At 44.5% G+C, this 20,319-nt stretch overlaps 1 protein-coding gene across 6 annotated transcripts in view; it reads left to right on the top strand.

Annotated features, from left to right (window-relative positions):
- Positions 1 to 20,319, top strand: part of cdk5rap2 (CDK5 regulatory subunit associated protein 2) — a 97,169-nt gene that overhangs the window by 26,301 nt on the left and 50,549 nt on the right. For all 6 annotated transcript variants that reach the window (XM_084325257.1, XM_084325255.1, XM_084325256.1 and 3 more), the window contains exons 10-13: positions 6,345 to 6,479; positions 6,571 to 6,690; positions 7,725 to 7,817; positions 8,932 to 9,150. In XM_084325257.1, coding sequence (XP_084181383.1) covers positions 6,345 to 6,479; positions 6,571 to 6,690; positions 7,725 to 7,817; positions 8,932 to 9,150 — 567 coding nt within the window. The remainder of the gene's footprint in view (positions 1 to 6,344; positions 6,480 to 6,570; positions 6,691 to 7,724; positions 7,818 to 8,931; positions 9,151 to 20,319) is intronic.

Below are 20,319 nucleotides of genomic sequence, written 5' to 3'. Positions count from 1 at the left end.
GCAATGACAAGCCGAAAACTGTCGAAATTTAATTTACCTACCTCAGTCGTAAAAAAAAAATCCAAACTTCAAATAACTACAATTTCGACAGTTTTCGGCTTGTCATTGCTCCGACTGCTTTGTTGTTGAATCAAGTCAAATCCTAGGTAAGCATATATTGTGCGTGTGAACGTTGACATGAAAAGAAAAAAGGAAAAAAAATTAAAAAAGGGAAAAAAATTAATTTTTTTTTTTTTTTTTTTTTTTTTTCTCTCGGTTTCTCACTTGATTCGATACTCGGTAGTACCGACGTGTTTCGGTTCGGTACCTCAAAAGTACCGAATTCGGTACCCATCCCTACCGACGGTATTGAAAATCAATACCGTCAAAATCACAGTTGGTTTTAAGTTTCTATTTCCACTGAAACGGAGTTTATACAGGGACGGCATTGGGTTTCGGTTTCCATTAGTGAAACGGAGTTAACTTTCGAGTTGGTTGAAGTGCGTGCACACACACACACAGCACGGCCAGCAGAGGGCAGGGGAGGCGGTCCGTATTTCCCCGCACAGAGCTGAGCTGAGCATACACTAACCTGTATGCATTTCCTCTATCTCTGAGCAGCTGCTAAAGCTTAAGCAATAATAATAATATGTTACCATTGAACGATGAAGCTTCGAAGTTAACCACCGTCACTCCTGCCCACGATGAGCTCCCTGACCACAGATGGCTAACGTTTTGTCAAACAAGAGCTAAACTTGCACACACTGTCGCATTTGGACAATTAAAGGACTGGAGTCTGTTCGGATTTAAGCAAAACCCTCGCGCCACGAGTCGACTCGCCAGTGACTTCATCCAGCACAACGAGTATACGAGAGACGGAGGCACTTCTTTGGGAATGTAATATAAAACGGGGTGAGTGAGTGTTGACATTTTTTAATCCTAATGCAACTGGCTCACGTTGATACGATGGTGCCGGGCTGCCGGCCGGGCTAACTAGCTACCGTTAGCTCACGTCGATACCTGGATGGTGCCGGCAGGTGGCAGTGGCTCCCTTCTGTGATTTGTTTACCTCGAGGTTGAAGAAAGTGCACTTTCAGGTTGAAAGAACGGCCCTAATCTCAACGTGTTTCAATATAAGCAAGCGTTATGTATGGTGATAATAACGAGTATATTGTTAGCTGCGCCCCCGCTGATGAAAATGAAAGTCATACCGTCATATACCGTATACCGGGGTATTAGGTCATCAAGGTATGACGGTGTGAAAAAAAACGATACCGCCCAGGCCTAGGCTGTAGTCCTTGACCCCCGACCTCCTGAAGTCCACAATCATCTCTTTTGTTTTGCTGACGTTCAGGGAGAGGCAGTTCTCCTGACACCACTGCGACAGATTCTCTACCTCTTCCAGGTAGGCCCTCTCGTCGTTGGCAGAGATCAGGCCCACCACTACTGTGTCATCAGCAAATTTGATGATTGTGTTGTTGTTCCGCTGTGCCACGCAGTCATGTGTGTACAGGGAGTAGAGGAGGGGGCTCAGGACACAGCCCTGGGGGGCCCCTATGTTGAGCGTGATGGATTATCTGATCGCCATTCCAAATACTGCTCATGGAGGTCCGTCCCACAGTGTCCGGCATTGCATATGAAGGGGGGGGGGGGGGGGGGGGCAGCATCGCAGATGCAACATTGTAATGTAAACGCTAGTCCTGCCGGAGTATTTAAACCCCGCCTGCACGGCTCAGATAGGCCCAGAAAAGAAACTACACCATTTCTAATGGAGTGCAATACCGGCTGGAAGGCGTAGGCGGCGGTATTTGCCCTTTTGCGAGCTCAGACCCATTCCCAATGATAACATCAGGCTGGGTGGATGAAAAATGAATGGATATAGCTAATAAAAGAAATAACGATTAAAACCTGACTTTTCTCGTGATTGGCACTGACCGGTTCGTAGGCCTGCCGCGATAAGCAATAAATCGATTAATTGCCGCGATAATTAAAATGAATGCAATGATTTTGACGGGCGCGATTAATTGCTATTTGCGCGTTTGTTTTAATGAGGCGGAACCAGTGCCCCTTGCAGTCTCTCTCCGTGTGGGTTGGCCGCTGGCGTTACTACAGAGCACTGCACGGGAGCTCCGTGGGGCAGTAGCAACGCCACATATAGCTTAATACATTTCTCAATAGTGTTGCTCCTTTTAACCAAGTAGCGTTATTTGTAGTGTAACGTTAGAATAACACAGAATAACGTTAATACAATTACATGCATCATTGTTTACAATGAACGGGTGGGGCTAGTCAAAGCACTGGAGACGGGGACAAGTTAAACATGAATTAATTTATTATAACGGGTCGTTTTCGAGTCGTGCTGCAGTGCCTACGCACCACAGCTATTCTATTATATACTGCTTTGACGCTTCCTCCTCATCGTTGATTGCCTGTAGTAGCTGCATCTAACGTTAGTAGCTAACGTTAAAACTAAAAAACACAACCGGACGAGACAAGTTGTCGTCTAGGATAATCACAACAATACTTCCGGTCCGGTCGGTGGGCTTCAAAATAAAAGTCTTAAACCGGAAAAGACGGAGCGGTGGGCTTCAAAATAAAAGTTTTGGGAAATAAATTTCTCAAAAAAATTCTCTAACCGGTCGCAATAATATCGCTTATCGCGATATTTTCGGGGGCAATTAATCGCCCAGCAAAATGTGTTATCGTGGCAGGCCTACCGGTTCGCGAGTTAACCCAACTTTTTCCGTGATTGGTGCAGAATGAGTTAAGGGAAGTACAGTAGGAGGCACTCTGCATAAAAGAACCCTATGCAGATGGTGTCCTTTTGTTTTTGTCATCCCCCGGCGTATCTATTCCAACAACTCTATTAGTAATTGAGTTTAGCCATATATCAGGATACAAAATACATTTGAGTAAATCTGAGTTAAACATATAGAATGTTGGCATCCCCTTTCTTTTAAGGGCTGGATCAGTTTAATTAAAATGAATGCCCCCCCCCCCCTCTAGGAAGGCTGCTTTAGTCATGGAGAGGATGTTTTACAGCTTTATCTGGCAGGGCAAGCAGCCCAGGGAGAAAATTAAGACACTACAGGTACCCACTGACATGAGCAGCCTTGGCATGCCTTTTAACTTATTTTTTTTATTTTAAGATTTTAATTTTTACAATTGGGCATGTCATGTGCGTTCAATCTGGGAGTGTCTCCTATGTGGACTCATGGGCATCTCCCTTCTCCTTGGGAAGCTTGGTGACTGGATGTAAGCAGAACATCACCAGGGAAGTTGAGAACAATCCTGTAGTCCAGGGGTCAGCAACCTTTTTGACATGAAGTGCCAGTTTGAAATATAGTTGTAACTAGTGTGCCTGTGCCATATCAACAATATTCCATGTATCGTAATATTTTTTTCTCATAATCAGGTATTTTTTATGATAATTTTTACATTATTACATCATTATTGTTATTGTTATTATTAACAATATTATTAATATTATTGATGCTTTACTGAGCTCCGTTATCTGGGGGCTGTAGTTGGTCACTAAGCTGCACACCGGAGCATCTTTTAATCCAGCTGTTTGCTGTTCTCTGATATTTTCTGACATTTCGTTGATGCGTCGCTCGACACTTCAAGCTGACATGGGGATATCTTTTATCCTTGATTTGATTGTCTCTTTGTTTGGCAAGCCTTCAAACAAAACAGAGCTACAGAGAAAAGCCTCCTTGATATACTCGCCATCAGTGAATGGCTTTCCACATTTCGCAATGCAATGAGCAATGCGATAGCTTGCTTCAGTTGCGTGGTTTTTAGCAGTCATGAACACTTTGAGGGTGCTGGCTTGCTTTCCATACCTGGCCACGGCACGTTTAATCGATTCTGCCTTAACTTTTTTGATGCTTCGTCTCAAAATGGCGTTTCACACCTAACGTTCTGCAAACTACATTTTCTAAACATAAAGTACACACAGCACGGTCCTTCTGACACACAAACCTGTAGTCGTCTGTCCACGAGGGCTGGAATGCCCGAATTTCCTTTGCTTTAACTTTCTTAGCGGGGTTGCCATCATGAAAGACGGCACGTACAGAATGCAACCGCAGCACTGTGTGATTACCTGGGAACTGTGCGCGGGCGCGGGAGGCCAGCTGACTGCTGACAGCTGAGCACCATGTATAGCTGTCATAGGGGTGTGCAAAAGTCGACTTACAAAAAAGAACCTGTGGGAGGATTTCAACAAGATAAATGCGACAACAGTGCAAAATATTTCACTATAATATTTCAAGGCGAAGTAAAAAATAAATAAATTAAAAAAAAAGTTTAATTTTTTTTATGCTGCCCCCTGTGCCAATGGTGGACTTCTGCCTATGCGGGCATGCGTGCCTAGGGTTGCCTACCCCTGCTGTAGTCTATAAGTCTGGCAGGATATTTTGGAGGGGGGGGGGATTTTCACTTCCATGTTGTCACCTATTTGCAAGAATCAGGACTTTAGCTGTTCAGTATTTGACTTGTGGATAACCTGAGGTATTGCGGTACCAGGAGATCTGGGTCGTGATGGCACCCTTTTTTGGGTATCTACTAATCTGACTTAATTTTCCCCACATTCAAATTCCCACTTAATTTCCACCTTTTATTTGCTTTTGTACTCGTTTTGCTCAGACAATATGTACAATGTTATATGTAAAGGGGAAAGGGACCTTGATAATATAAAATACGGCATAGACTACATATAATACAAAATACGTTGTTGTTGTTTATTACTACAATCATGGCATCCACCAGGTGCAGCACCCCCAGAGAGACACCTGTATGAGGCTGATCCCAGTACCTGACTTCCTCGTCGGGACATCCAGGCCGAGTGTTTCCTGGGTTGGTCTGTGGGGATTAACGGTGGCTGATTTAGTCTGATTGAATGCGTAGGAGTAGAATAGCGGCGGGGGTGAGGATTATTAGAGGCTTAGGGATTACCCTTTCTCTGCTCTTACCAGGGAGAGCTCAGTCATTCTCCTCTGTACTGCCTCGCTGATGGTGGGAGAGAAAATGATGGACATGCTATGGCTGGCAGGCTGACGACCATCACAGGACAGCAGACTGTTTGCACGAGTGTGCGAGGATCTTTGGAGCCATTCTGAGACGAGCGTATTGGACTTTCAGCCTTCCACCTCTGGATCTAAGGCACCATGAAAGACCCATGTCGTGTGTGTGGGGTCCGTCTGGTGGGCAGTCAGTGCCGCTGGATCTTCAGCGCGACGGGGAGGAGGAAACTGCAGGTCATCCTGTCTCACGTGCTGGGCAGGGAGGTGACTCGCGACGGACATGGCGAATTCCTCTGTGGGAAGTGTGTCTTCCAGCTGGAGAGGGTCATGCTCTGTGACGTTACCATCGGCAGACTGCAGGACGAACAAAACGCCAAGGTCCAGGCGCTTAAGGCGGAGAAGGAACATCTGACCCAGTGCACCGTTCACATCTACAATAAGAACAACCAAGCGACAGAGAAGGGTCATGGGGACAGTACTTGCGCCAAGACCACCCCCAGGTCCTGTGGAAGGGCCAGCCCTGAGGAGAAGGCAAGAGGTGCGCTTGCCTCAGAAGGACGGCAGCCGAGGGAGGGTGGGCGTGGCCATGTGGTGAGTCAAATGAGGAGGTGTGCGAGTCTGGATCGGATTGGAGGTAAAGGTCCATTCCCAGGGCGCTCAGACTTCAGGAGGCCTAGGCTTGGATCAGCAGGAACAGGGCTGGAAGGCCCTATGAAGAGCCTCGGGCTCCCGTCAGTACGCCAACACTCCCGGAGTATGTACTTTGACCTAGTCCACCGCAAAGGCACCCCCTCAAGCATCCCAGGGTTCAAATGCCGCTCCACCTCCTTGCAGTCCCTCAATCGAGACTTTCCCTCTGACACACACCCAGAACCGCCGCCTAAGCCCAAGGTTGTCACTTCTAGAGGCCGTGTTTCCAAGGAGCCAGTAGGGACGTCCCGGGCCAGAGCCCTGCTCCCCAGCTCCCCAGGTCAGCCCTCTGTGATCTCCGACCTGGTCCACCTGCTGCGGTGCATCTCAGAGCGGCCAGCCCGTGTTCTTCCACCGAGCCGCATCCCTCTGCTCCAGCGGACCGGCCGCCTGCCTCCGGGTCACCTAAACCCTGCGGCCTGGCCCAGCCTCCGAAAGGCAGGGTGGAAGTCCCTCCAGGACCTTGCGGAGGAATTTGATGATGAATACACTCCTGTCAGAGTGGAGGTAGTTCTGTTTTAACAGCTTCAGCTGACCAAAGCTCTGAATGGGGCTCTGATGAAGGCATTAGAGATGACAATTGTGTCCTTGGACACGATTGCACTTATTGATGGTATTTTAAACCAGTATGATGTGATTTGTGTGTTTCAGGGTTTTCCTGAGAGGCAGGGAGAGATGAGTGATTTGCAGTCGACCAATAAGCAACTGAATGAAGAACTCAAGCACACTAAAAGCACCAATGAGAACCTGACAAGAACACTGGAGGGCGCCCAGAACCAGTACAAGGTGCCCGGAGAACAAACGCTTAGTTGTCTTTGAAGAATTTATATTTCATTTGTTTGAAGAAGTCCTAAAGTCTATTGTCTTTTTGAAACAGACCCTGTCTGGCCAGTTGGAGGAGAAGGAGGGTGAGCTTGGCTCTGAGAAGAAAAACACTCTGAAACGAGACAAAACCATCCAGGGACTCACTCAGGTCTTCAAAGAAAAAGAAAAGGAGGTGAGGTTGATATCTTAATTTCACTGGTTCACTTCATATACATAGGATGTAACTTGATTTGTCACTGTAACAAAATATAGCATGTTATGGTGTAGGGCTGCAACGATTAGTCGACTAGATATTGTTGCGTCGGTTAGTCATTAATAATTTTTTATTTTTTTTGCACTACCTATCTTTGTGAAAGTGGCTTCTCAGCTCTGGTCCAGCCAGCTGAAGACTTCTTAGCTTAACATAACAGACCGACAGTAAGTTTGGGGGAACTAATGGGATAACTGGGGATGTTGTTTGGTCCTGACAAGAGTCTCAAAGCAACTCTGAGGTCATGCTCAATGTCCAATCTGTTCCTCTGCTCTGTCTTCAGCTGGACCAGAGCTGAGAAGCCACTTTCACAAAGATAGGTAGTGAAAAAAAAGATTATAATAAAAAATTATATATATATATATATATATATATATTTTTTTAATATAATTGTTTTTCGATTAGTCGACTAATCGAAAAAAATAATCGACAGATTAGTCGACTACCAAAATAGTCATTAGTTGCAGCCCTATTATGGTGTCTTTCATAAGAACCGTTTGTGCTCATGCCGTCTGTTAGACGGTACAGCAGTCTCAGGTCCACATCCAAAAGAACACTACTACTACTTCCACCAAGCAAACTGACTACTGACGGATAGACTCCTAATTATCACATGAGCATACACACGAAAGCACCTTAAGTGACTTACACACCACACAAGCACACTCATTACACACACACACACTGCTGCTACTTGCACTGTAGAATAATACATTTTATTTATCCGCATTTTTTTTACTTTGTATTGTATAGTTTGTAAAGATCGTTGTATATTGTTGTCTACAAATCTACGGTTGAGGAGCCGGGAAAAACGAGCATCACACGGTTTTCTGAATGTATGTACATTTAAAAAAGCAATAAAATAATCTGAACTCACCATCTGCCGTGCCCTCACTCTGTTTTATAGGGGCGTTATGTAACGCTCTCACACTAACCCGTCTCGTCGTGTTACACAGATCGCCGAGCTGTGCCATGAGATTGAGGACAGGGACGAGGCTTTGGTCAAAGCTCGAGAGGCGGTGCACAAAGCCCAAATGCAGAAATACCAGGCAAGTCAACAGCAGACTTTGTTTAGGGAGAGTGTACGCTGTGTGTGTAGGTGTTCTGCTCTTGCCTTGCCAGCCAAAGGTCACGGAAAGGATTCATGAGAATTGCGTTAAAGAAAACAAAGAGAAATCCATGCTATCTTCCTCCAGTCAACATGTTTACATTTACATTCAGTCATTTAGCTGATGCTTTTATCCAAAGCAACTTACAAGGTCAGCAGGAAGGGTACAACTCTGGCAGCTAACATTGTTCGTCAAACAGTGTCGAACTTGAGTGCTTATCAGAATAGTAGGTAATATTATAGGCAAGGTAGTTTCCTTAGTAGCAGAGTGCATACTAGTAAAATACAGTAGACGGCACAAGGGAACAATTTGTTAGGCCATCAAGCCACTTCAAATAAATTGAAATAAGTCCTAATTTAACGTCAATTTCTACACCTTACTTGAGCTGGCTTGACGCCCCGCAGTGCTACAACTAGGGATGGGCGATATGGCCTAAAAATTAAATCCCTGATTATTATTTTTTAATTCCAATTTACGCTTTTTATCGTTTTTTTTTCTCTTAAACTAGAAACGCCAAGGAAATCATTCAAATAACATTTGTTTTTATTTGACACAAAAAAAATTATCAAACCAAGATGAATGTCCCTATTGGGATTGAAGTGCAAACCTAACTTTCACCAATCTTCACTTCACACACAAAAAAAATTAAAAATAATATATATATTTATATATATATATAAAAGGTTACTCTTGATCAAACAAAGATGAATGTCCCTATTGGGATTAATAGTGCAATAACTTGCTTTTTCACCAAACTTCACTTAAAAGAAATAAAAGGTGCCTCTTGATCATCAAACAAGAATGAATTTCCCTATTGGGATTAATAAAGTGCAAATCTAACTTTCACCAAACATCACTTTTTGTAAAATAAAAGGTAACTTAAAAAAATAAAAATAAATGTTCATTTTTCAAAATCGTCCTAAATCATTCATTCAAATTAATTGATAATATCGATTAATCGCCCAGCCCTAGCTACAACATTGTTCATTCCTGCATATATATATATATTTCCGTCTGAATGATAAAAAAATGTCTTGATCCATTTCTCTTCCAGGGGGAAGAGGAGCACCAGACCCTGCTGATGGAGAAGCAGGTGGAGCTGTCGCAGCTCCAGGGAGAGCACCACACCAAGGTCCTGGAGGCCCAGAAGCTGCAGCGATCCCTGGACAGGAGGGAGCAGGAGCTGGCTGACCTGCAGCAGGCCGAAGAGCAGCTGGAGCTGGAGCTGGAGGACCTGCAGCAGCAGAAGAAAACTGGAGACAAAGCCTTAAACGTAAGGGCGTGGCAGTCATCACAGTGGGCTGTTGTATTAAGCCCCAAAACCTCTGACATTTCAAACCTTAGTCTTCCTCCTTCCCAGAACTCTGATCACAGAAAACACTACTCGCTTACTAACTCATTCAGTTTCAGCTTATAGCGGCCTGACTGTACATTGAGCCTTACTGCCATATGCGATCCGACCGGCAGGTGACCCAGTCGATAGCGATCCTAGACCCCGTAGTGGTTGTTGGCCACCCAGGTAAGAACCGACGGTCTGATCCCCACCCCACTTTGTTTTGGGTATGGAAACATTGACCGTTTTCACCCGCCTTGCCTGTTCACAGAATTGCCCGCGCACTTCTGCTAGGTGTGAACTGTCGTCCACGTACCACGTGTTGCCCCCACACTTACGTGCGACACACACGCCGACTAGACGGTACCACGGTGGTATGTTGATTCATACCTCATCAGACAGTATCTCAGTATCTTCCCAAGCACTTATAGATAATATTTTATGTGCCCTCTGGACTTTGCAGCCCCACCGCCGCCTGTTAGAGGCTAAGGTTCGGGGTGCCTACCCCCTCCCTAACCTCCTTTTCTGAGTAGTAAATTACAGCATTTTAAGTACCGTCCATTTCACTCTCACTAGAGATAAATAGATTTTTCACACATATACCATGGTAGAAAACAGTTGATGCAATGGGCTTTTGATTGAGGATTTAAAAACATGGGAATACTGAATAACCTTTGGCTATAAACAGTACAAGCAATTAATTGAATCTGTAATCAGGCTACCAGAACAGTCTTCACCAGAACAAAGGGGTCACACTGCCTCATGCTCCCAGAGACAGGAGGCTGACTGAGTAAAAGTGTCATATTTACACAAAGCACTGTAATTCTTCCTGCTTGTAGTTGGCTTACCAGCTTATGAAGAGTGGCAGACGATGTCCAAGATTCATTAAGAACCTGTTAATACCCCATTGAATCACTGACGGAGAGGTTAGGGCGTGGTCGAAAAGCTTTGTTGAAAGAACCCCCTCAAGTTGGTTTTGTCCAAAAAAGTAGAATAATAATCAAGAGAAGGAATGGTATTTTTTTTTTAAACAAACAAAAAAAGGAGAATACAAAGTTGAAAAAGGCAGATAGAGTCATACAATAAAAAATGCACAATTATTCCGACAGGTTACAGATCCAGTTAAAAGTTTACACGGCAAAAAGAGAGACAAAAGACGCCTACTGTACTGGAGGCGAGGGCTCTTATAGTGCCCTTGCGTTTGTCATAGCTGCTAAACAAAAACACACCTCTTTTCATAATACAGTATACTTGTCAGCACCAATCAGCGTACAGTGTTAGGATTTTATAAACAGCCCCTGGTAGAAATACTTTTATACTTTCTACTTTCTAAATGAAGAGGAGAGCCGTGTTACTGTTACCACAATGCTGAGTACAGACGGGTCATGAATTATTGTATTCTGTGTGGGAGCACAAAACTGGGCCACTTAGGAGAAGAGGAAGTTTGGAAATCAGTTTTTTTTTAGACAATACAAGACAACGCGTTATAATTGGTTCAGGTACTTCAGTTATAATCCTTTATAAAGTCAATTTCCTTTACATATGTTATAAATTCCATAAAACATCGTCCTCAATCATCATCCGTGGTGTTTTTTTAAACACACGTACAGCCGTGGTACGATGACTTTTCTGTTACCACAAGGGGAGGATGATGATGATGAGAAACCTGAGGAAGATGTGGAAGTACAGCAGTGTGGCAGAGCACATATGGAGCAGTCGACAATGGCCATAAAAGTCTTTAAATGTTATAAGCTTGTTTTTTTTTTCTTTTTTCTTTTTTTTTTTACTTCAGTTATAAAAAAAAACTTTATAAAGTCAGACGCTGGGTATACTTTAAACATCACCCAGTTGGAGAATGTAAGAGGACCCTCCAAGAAAGGGAGGAAAAGACATCTTATAAATCACTGTCTTAGTGCATTCCGCACTTAAAAACAGAGGCACACTCGTTTTTAATCAAGTTTAAAATACACACTAGATTAAACTGATATAGAGATACATATGCAGGACTATCTTCTGTAAGGTCTTTAATACAGTTGTAGGAGCCATTATGATATTATTTATTATTTGTAATATTATTATTGGACATCTGGTGGCGGGTTTTAGATTTGACAGCACTGGTTAGGTATTTAGAGGGTCACAGGTGCATTAATCAACTGGGACACGGGTAGTGAGGAGCACACCGTTCTTAGCAGGAGCTCAGCAGCTCAGCAGCCAGAAGCAGAAAGAAATACCAAATAAATATAGAATACCATATAATTCCTACAGAACCCACACTGGCAATAATTGAATGTACCACTGCAACTTCAGCAATAAACACCCCTAAACCCGGAATCACGACTGGACATCCATCATTGCTGTGTCTACTGCGTAATAATAATAATAATAGATCAAATTTATATAGCACCTTTCATAGAACCCAAGGTCGCTTCACAATCGGGACAAAAAATAGGGCAAGGAAAATAGGGGGGGGGGGGAAGGGGGGGGACGAGGGAAGGTAAGGGATAATGGACCTAATCTAATCTAAACTAACTGATGGGGAAAAGCCTTGGTGAAGAGGTGTGTTTTTAGAGCGGATTTGAAGGTGTCCAGGGTTGGGGCGTTGCGGATTTCGGGGGGGGGGACAGAGTTCCAGAGGGTAGGGGACGCCACGCTGAAGGCTCTGTCCCCAAAAGTCCGTAACCTGGTGCGAGGGATGGAGAGGAGACTCAGATCAGAGGATCGTAGGTTCCGGGATGGAGTGTACTGGTGGAGGAGATCAGACAGGTATCGGGGGGCGAGGGCATGGAGGGATTTGTAGGTGAGGAGCAGGAGCTTGAAGGTGATGCGGAACTTGACTGGAAGCCAGTGGAGGTGGATGAGGGTGGGGGTGATGTGCTGCCAAGGCTTGGTGTGAGTGAGAACCCTGGCAGCTGAGTTCTGAACATACTGGAGCCTGTCCAGGGCTTTGCTGGGTACCCCGAACAGGACTCCATTACAGTAGTCCAACCGGGAGGTGATGAATGAGTGGATCAGGGTCTCAGCCACAGAGTCTGAGAGTGAGGGTCGGAGACGGGAGATGTTTCTGAGGTGGTAGAAGGCAGACTTGGTGACGGATTTGATGTGGGAGTGAAATGAAAGTGTGGAGTCAAGGGTGACGCCCAGGTTACGCACTTCGAGAGACTGGGAGATGGAACAGCCGTCAACGTGGAGGAGGAGATCTCCAACCTTCCCGAGCAGTGCCTTGGGGGCCACAACCATGAGCTCTGTCTTTTTGCTGTTGAGTTTCAGAAATTTGGTTGACATCCAGGTTTATGATCACTCCCTACCATACCTGTGAAGTAACGGGCAAGAGAAAACAGGACATTGGAAAGGAAAAATTTCTGTTACATTCAAGTAAGAACGACGCTCTACAGCCATGAGTGAAACTAGGACATCATCAAAGGCTTCAGAAGGACAGATTGTTTTACAGCCAACGTGGCGGCTGATTGGGCTGATTGGAAACACCTGCGCAGCTCTACTGGGTGAGTTGTGAATGAAGCTGTTGGAAATCTGTTGTTGGATTCTGATCAATCAGCCAGTATCACGTCTTCGTCTGTTTGGCTTGTGTTATCGTCTCTCCATCCACTGACCGTCTGCGTTGTGTTTTAACTCTCCGATGTCTTCACCCTGGCTGATACAATCCCTATCATCCCCGTTAATGCAATCCGCAACTATAATGATTCACCACCTTCGTAAGAATTCGACACTTGACAGCGTACTACCTTACAAGGAAAAGCGTTGTTTATTCCATAAACAGAAGCCTCAGCTCAGATGTTATCAGATTCGTATTGTCCTTGAAAAGTCGATTCTAATGATCTCTCCTCTCCCCCGTTCGGCGGTCATCGCGGCCTGGTGGTTTTTCCAAAGCCTGTCGTTGTGGCACTTTTCTCGTGCTGCCCTCCCCCCCCCCCCCCCCCCCCCCTCTGTGATGAGAGGAGGGAGCCGTCTCAAAGTCAGTCGTTCTTGGTCGCTCTTGGTCTGGCTTACACCCGGAAACACTTAGATTTATAGGATCCTCGTCATAGCAACGACGGCCTCGCCCCTCTTCTGGTTGTCATGCGACACGCCGCCATAGCAACTGCTAATAACCTCTAACACACATTTTAAAACGTCTTGTTTCATTAATGTCAAACCTCTCTCCCTCGCTCCTGTGCCTGCTGCGGTCCTTATCAGCTTGTTGATGTTCTGATGGAATGTAAACACCCTGCTCGCTCAGTGTGCTGCTCACACTGATGGCTAAACCGCCTCCCCCAATGTCACCATGCACATTTCGACCTCTCTGACCCGGCCCCTCCAGCTGCTGTCATCTCCCCCAATATACATTACATACATTGAAAAACACCGATTTCTCACACTGTGAATGAACTATCATGTCTGGTGGCAATAGTGATGCCCAGCCACAAGATGGCAATGTTGGACAGGATCCTGAAAGGGAAAAACGAGTTTGCAAGTTTACCATTAAAGGCTTGGAAAGGTTGGTTGAAAACTGTCAGAAGACAAGAGGCTTGTGTGTCAAAAAGGCTGCTAAATCAAGAGATGCATTGAATGGGCTCATGAAGTCAAATGAAAATGCAAATGCAGTAAAACGCCATTTGAATGAATTAACCACTCTGTGATGAAGCAAAGGAAAGTCATTAATCATTGATGATTTTACCATTACCAGAAGAGGAAATTGAAAGGCAAAACGGATTGGTTTCAACAAAAAAATTACATTCTAGAAGGTTTTATACAGGATGTACATCTGTGGCAGAAGTGGAACAGCAAATACATGTCACAGTTGAAAAGGAAACATGTCACTACTGAAGGTGAAAGACTGAGTGATGTAAATTCTGATCATATTGGACCTCATGACAGTGTATCAAATACTACAAAATCAAGATCCACACACAAATCCATTGCATCAAAAACATCTTCCACCTCATTTGCTTGTATTTTAGCTCAGGCCGAAAAGGTCGCTATAATGGAAAATGTTGCTGCCTTAGACAAAAAACATAAACTGGAGGCACAACAAGAACAACTCAGAATGCAACAAGGACAACTCTGAATGCAACTCAGAATGCAATAGGAACAACTGAGAAGAGAAGATGAGGCACAACAAGAACAACTCAGAATGCAACAAGAACAACTCAGAATGCAACTGAGAGAGAAAAAGATGTACAACAAGAACAACTCAGAATGCAACAGGAACAACTGAGGCCCTGTCCACACGCACGCGGGGTGTTATGTAACCAAGCCTTAATGTGCGCGGTTGCACTGTTCGCCCACACACAACCGGGGTTTTGCTACACTGCAACCGTGGTCTTTTAAAACCGCAGTCCAGGGTGAAGTTTTGCGCGCATCCCGGTTGCAGTAGTTGCGTGTGGACATAGAAACCGAGGTTATTTCCCGTGTTTACAGCAGAGCTGTCCCAAGTAGCGTTATATGAAAATGATTGTAACAAACTTTTGTTCGAAACATATCGTCTGTGTTGAAGAGTGTTGTGATCGACTGATGATGTCTGTTGTCGCATTCCTGACCTGACGCTGAGTAAACCTGAAGCTGCAGCTAAACTAAGCTCATTTGTTGTCAAGTTATTGTTATAAGGAACCCAGTCCAAACTATAACAGTGCATCCCCTTAACAATTGTTTGTATTGAGCCGTATTGTATTGTACCCCATTCTGCAATCTGTTAAACAACGTTTTCATCCATTCATTCTACTAGCGTTAACGTTAACGTACTACTTTATTATTACATTAGCACGTAAGCTAACAAAATCAGCGATCTTTTTGTGAGACTAAACTCCGCTCTTGGTGGTAAATTGTGTTGATGTTGGTTTTGTTTCATCAACAAATGAGGCAGAACACACAGTTAATGTATCATTTTTTGTTTATTGCACTTAAATTATTCGTTGCTAGCTGTAGCTAATTCGGCTGTGAGCAAGGAGGGATGTTATTGTTCCAGGCTTCAGTTCAGTTTCCGGTATTAACTCGAAACCCTTCTGATTGGTTGAAATTGCCTTCATGTTTGAACTACATCGCCACCTACTGCTTTGGCATTGTACTACATGTATATGACGTCACTCGGTGCAGTTTAAATCACGTCATTTGGACATTTTTTTTTTTTTTTTTTTATATAAAAAAAAAAAGCTGTCAAAATACCCGTGATCGTGTGGATTGGGCCTGAGAAGAGAAAAAGAGCAACTGGAAATGGAAACACAGCTGGCAGCAGCAAATGCAAAGGCCCATGTACTGGAAACAATGGGATCAAGGAACAGTTCAAGAGTCAAGTGGGAGGAGCTCAGACTGGCAAAAAGGAGCTGCTGCTGCTCAAAGGGAAACAAAGCCTCCCTCCCTGCCACAGGTTGTGAGGCCTAAACAGCCTATTTGTGATAAACCTGCCAAAGCTCATTCTATGACTCCTCTAACGCAATATTATCTCCCCAGCCAACATGTTCAAACTGAAAATATACAGATTCATTTGGAAAAGGATGTTCATGGTTATGTCATTTATACTACACCCCCTGCCGGTGATATTTGCAATGTGCTACAAAGACAGAATGACATAACTGCTTTGCTGGTTAAGCAAAATCTGTATTCCACTCTACCACCAAGAGACATTCCTGTGTATGATGGTGATCCATTAAAATATGAAGGTTTTATCAGTGCATTTGAGGGAGGAGTGGAGAAAAGAACTGATGATGACTGACTGCTTACACTTCCTAGAGCAATATACAAGAGGACATCCAAAAAACCTGGTCCGCAGCTGCCAAGATCTGCCTCAATCACAGGGCTATCAGAGGGCAAGGCATCTACTCAAAGAGCATTTTGGGAATGAGCACAAAATTGCAACAGCATACATGGAAAAGGCCTTTGTTTGGGCAGCAATCAGGCAGGAGGATGTGAAAGAATTGCAGGCATTCTCTCTCTTCCTCAGAGGCTGTTGCAACGCAATGGAAAATCTAGCCTATATGGAGGAGATGAATGTTGTGTCAAACATGAGGACCATCCTTATGAAACTACCATACAAGATCAGAGAAAGATGGAGAACAGGGCATGTGAGGTACCGGAGCTTGGACATCGTGCTATGTTCTCAGACCTGGTCAATTTCATAGAGAGACAGGTGAAAATACTGTCTGACCCGCTTTTTGGAAACATCCAGGATGCTAAACAGAATTCAATTGTCAACCTCAACCATCATTAAACCAAGAGAAAGGTCAAGCCCAAGAAGCACTGGTGACAAGAAGACTTGTCACAATGGCCATATTTGAACCATATCACAATACCTGAAATAGACTCTGGCATTGACCTCATCGGCACAAATGCCTCAAAGGTACTGGAACCCTGGGAGGTGGTCAATAGCCAGGCAGATGGACCATACGCTGTGAGGACCCTATTGGGGTGGGTCATCTATGGTCCCTTAAGAGGAGACAACACCATCAGGGATGAGAATGGCTGCCCTGCTGCTGCTGTCAATAGAATATTTATTCTAAACATAGAGGAGTTACTTGTCAAACAGTACAACCAGGATTTCAGTGAAAGAGCCAGTAAAGAAACGGGCAATGTCAAGAGAAGAGGTAAAATTCCTTGATATTGTAAACCACTCAGCAAGGATTGAAGATGGACATTACTGTCTAAACTTACCTTTCAAACCTAAGAAAATCAAGACTGAAAACCACAAGAAGAAGGTCAAGAGAAGGAAACCGGATGATGAAGAGGACATCAAGCCCAAGAAGACAAAGAACAAGAAAGGGGTAGTGGCAGATGGAAAAAAGAAAGCAGAGAAGGAGCCTGAGGAGAAGTGGAAATGCAACCACAAGGACTCCTCTGACACAAAACAGACAAGAAGAAGGAAAGGATGAAGCACAAAGATGGCGGCACGGACAAGGGAAAGAGCAGAACCAAGATGGAAGTATCGTAAGAAGTGTGTGATTCATATCAGATTGTAGATTCTGTGGAGGATATGCCAATAGATGTTTATCTGATCACTGATGAAGGGTCTGAGAGAGGAAAGAAGGACAGAACATTTGAGAAGGATGATAACACTTCTAAAAAAGATGACGAGAGCGTCAATAAACAGGAAGAAGAAGCTTCTTCTCAGGTGGTAGATTGTGTTGCTGACCAGCCAACCACGGAACACCCTGAGAGGGGAAAGAAGAACACCACCACAAAGACATATGATAGAATGTCTGGAAAAGAGGAGAAACCAACAAGTAAGAGCAAGGAAACTACGGAAGCATCAAAAACGGAGGAAGAAGAGGAAGCTATATATGATATAATGGATTCTGTGGAGGATGAACCAGTAGAAGACAATCTGACCAACACAGAGGGGTCTGATAGAGGAAAGAAGGAAAGCACACGTACAAAAGAAGATAGTGCAGCTACCACTGGACAAATCCATTTTCTGGACTGATAGCACTACAGTGCTTAAGTACATAAACAATGAAACTAAAACGTTTTCAAACATTTGTAGCAAACGGGATCTCTTTTATAAGGGATGCTACTGTTGTATCACAATGGAGATATGTGAGCACAAAGAAAAATCCTGCAGATTCAGCATCAACTGCAGACCGCTTCTTAAGCTGCAAAAGATGGATCAGAGGACCAGATCAATATCCAAGATATGTTTGCTCCAAGAGACTGAAGTGTAAAGAAGCGGAGTAACGCCTACAGGAACAGGCTTTCAACATGTACAATATGCCTACAGGAACAGGCTTTCAACATGCCTATAGGAACAGGCTTTCGGCATGTACAGTATGCCTACAGGAACGGGCTTTCAACATGCACAACATGCCTATTTCCACTTTTTTCGTATCATCCAATTCAACCCTCCCCTGTCACGGACGCTGTTTCTTGCCTCCCACAAGCCGGCTGCAATGTGGACTAAGTCATACATAGCACAAGTCCCCTCCGGTACTTGAGGTAACAGCAGTCGCATCTTTTCACCTGCGCAGCTCGATCTCTCAGTGGCGAGGAGTAACGCGTGGGAGGCTCACGCTGCCCCCGACACTTCCTGATTCTACTGCGCAGGCGCACCAACCGACCTGTAGGAGTCGCTGTCCACAACGCCCGATCCCCACCCATCAGTTTCCCACCCCCTAATACGGCCAATGTGTATTAGTACGGACGACCAGCTAAACTGAAAGCAAATGTGGAGCGCTGGGCTCGAACTGACGAGCCCAGCGTCTCCAGCATTTCGTGGCGAGCGCCTTGCCCAATACGCCACGTAGCCGCCCGGTGGCATATTATTTATTATTTGTAATATTATTATTGGACACCTGGTGGCGGGTTTTAGATTTGACAGCACTGGTTAGGTATTTAGAGGGTCACAGCTGCAGTAATCAACTGGGACACAGGTAGTGAGGAGCAAACCGTTCTTACCAGGAGCTCAGCAGCCAGAAGCAGAAAGAAATACCAAATAAATATAGAATACCATATAATTCCTACAGAACCCACACTGGCAACTTCAGCAATATACACCCCTAAACCTGGAATCACGACTGGACATCCATCATTGCTGTGTCTACTGCGTAAGATCACTCCCTACCATACCTGTGTGAAGTAACGGGCAAGAGAAAACAGGACATTGGAAAGGAAAAATTGCCGTTACAACAGTCATCCAACTTTTATTCATACATTCTAATGTAATTTTATATGCCTTTCTCCTTGGAGTCTTGGTTGATCATCCTGGCGAGCCGGTCCTGGTACATATCCAGGATAGTACATAGGAGTACTAGGATAGGCTGACATTGGTGATGGCCTCAGATCATGGCCCCGGAGGGGACCGTTCAACGGCAAGAACTCCTGCAGTTGCTCGAAACCATGCTGGGGGTCAGGAGGAGGGGGAGGGGGGCGTGGAGCCATAGGAATAGCTGTAGGGGGCCTGATGATGATGAGGAACATGAGGAAGATGGCAGCAGCTGTGTAGAGACCGTCGGTAGTGTGATAGTAAAGGGTTAACCTTCTGCCGCACCAATCAGCACGCTGCTTCCCCCGCTGCTACAAGGCAAGGCCACACAGGGGCCCCAGGCGCGTGATTTTCTAAACCTAGCCGCATTTCTGGCAAGACGCTCTCTGATTGGCCGACGCCTGTTTCTACACTGGTTAAGCTTAGGCACTCTTTCGAAGTTGGTTAAGGTTAGAGTTTGTCTTAGAGCGTGACGGCAAGTTCTTTCGACGGTTAAGTTTAGGCACTCTTTCGAAGTTGGTTAAGGTTAGAGTTTGTCTTAGAGCATGGCGATAGAACGCCAGGTAGTTTGCAGGCTGTTTGACGTGGAAATGGGCAAAGACACAGCTCGTCACGCGATTGGGCAAACTCCGTCAGTGGCCAATCGGAGAGCGTCAGTCAGTAATGCGGCTAGGTTTCGAAATCACACGCCCCAGGCAGGGGGAGAGACAGCGTTTTGGAGGAGTAGTAAGCATATATATACAGTTTAGGTACTTTACCATATACAATCAACATATACTAATTATAGTTATATGTTTACACATCACACATGTATCATCTCATTAATAGTGATGTTTCAGACGGACAAACCATAGTGTAGGAGTTGCTTCGCGTTTAAACAGAGGAAGCAGTCTTTTTTCGCAGTGCCTAGGTACAGAGGTAATTTGTCCACGTGCCACAAAACAGGATGTCAATACTTTTCAGGGTCACTCTCGCTAGTGACACTCAACAGCTGTGTAGATAGTTCTCTAAGTGAACGTATTCGATAGCCCCGGGAGGAATCTGTCAGTACACTGATGCTGCGATTCATTTAGAATGGGAATGGTTGTCAACCGTTTTAATGATCACATCCATTCAGAATTCTTCCCTCTCTTAACCTTTGGGTTGTTTTTAAATGTTTACTAAAACAATTAATATTTTTAGTTTACATGAAACTCATCAGCCTTGGTTTATTTTCTGTGAAGAACATATAAAATAACACATTTTCATTGAGTGCACCCCCCTACACATTTATATTTTTATAATTGTAGGTGAAAACAAGTAAATATGGTAAAGATTCAACAAAAAGGTCTGCCTCCACCTTTTTTCATTTATATATACATGTTTTTTATCTACTTTTTCTCCCATCCCAATTTTGTATTATCCAATTCTACCCTCCCCTGTCTCGA

The sequence above is a fragment of the Notolepis coatsorum genome, assembly GCF_963971535.1.
Source record: "Notolepis coatsorum genome assembly, chromosome: 11".
Taxonomy (NCBI): domain Eukaryota; kingdom Metazoa; phylum Chordata; class Actinopteri; order Aulopiformes; family Paralepididae; genus Notolepis; species Notolepis coatsorum.
This window is presented reverse-complemented; position numbering and strand designations above follow the sequence as displayed.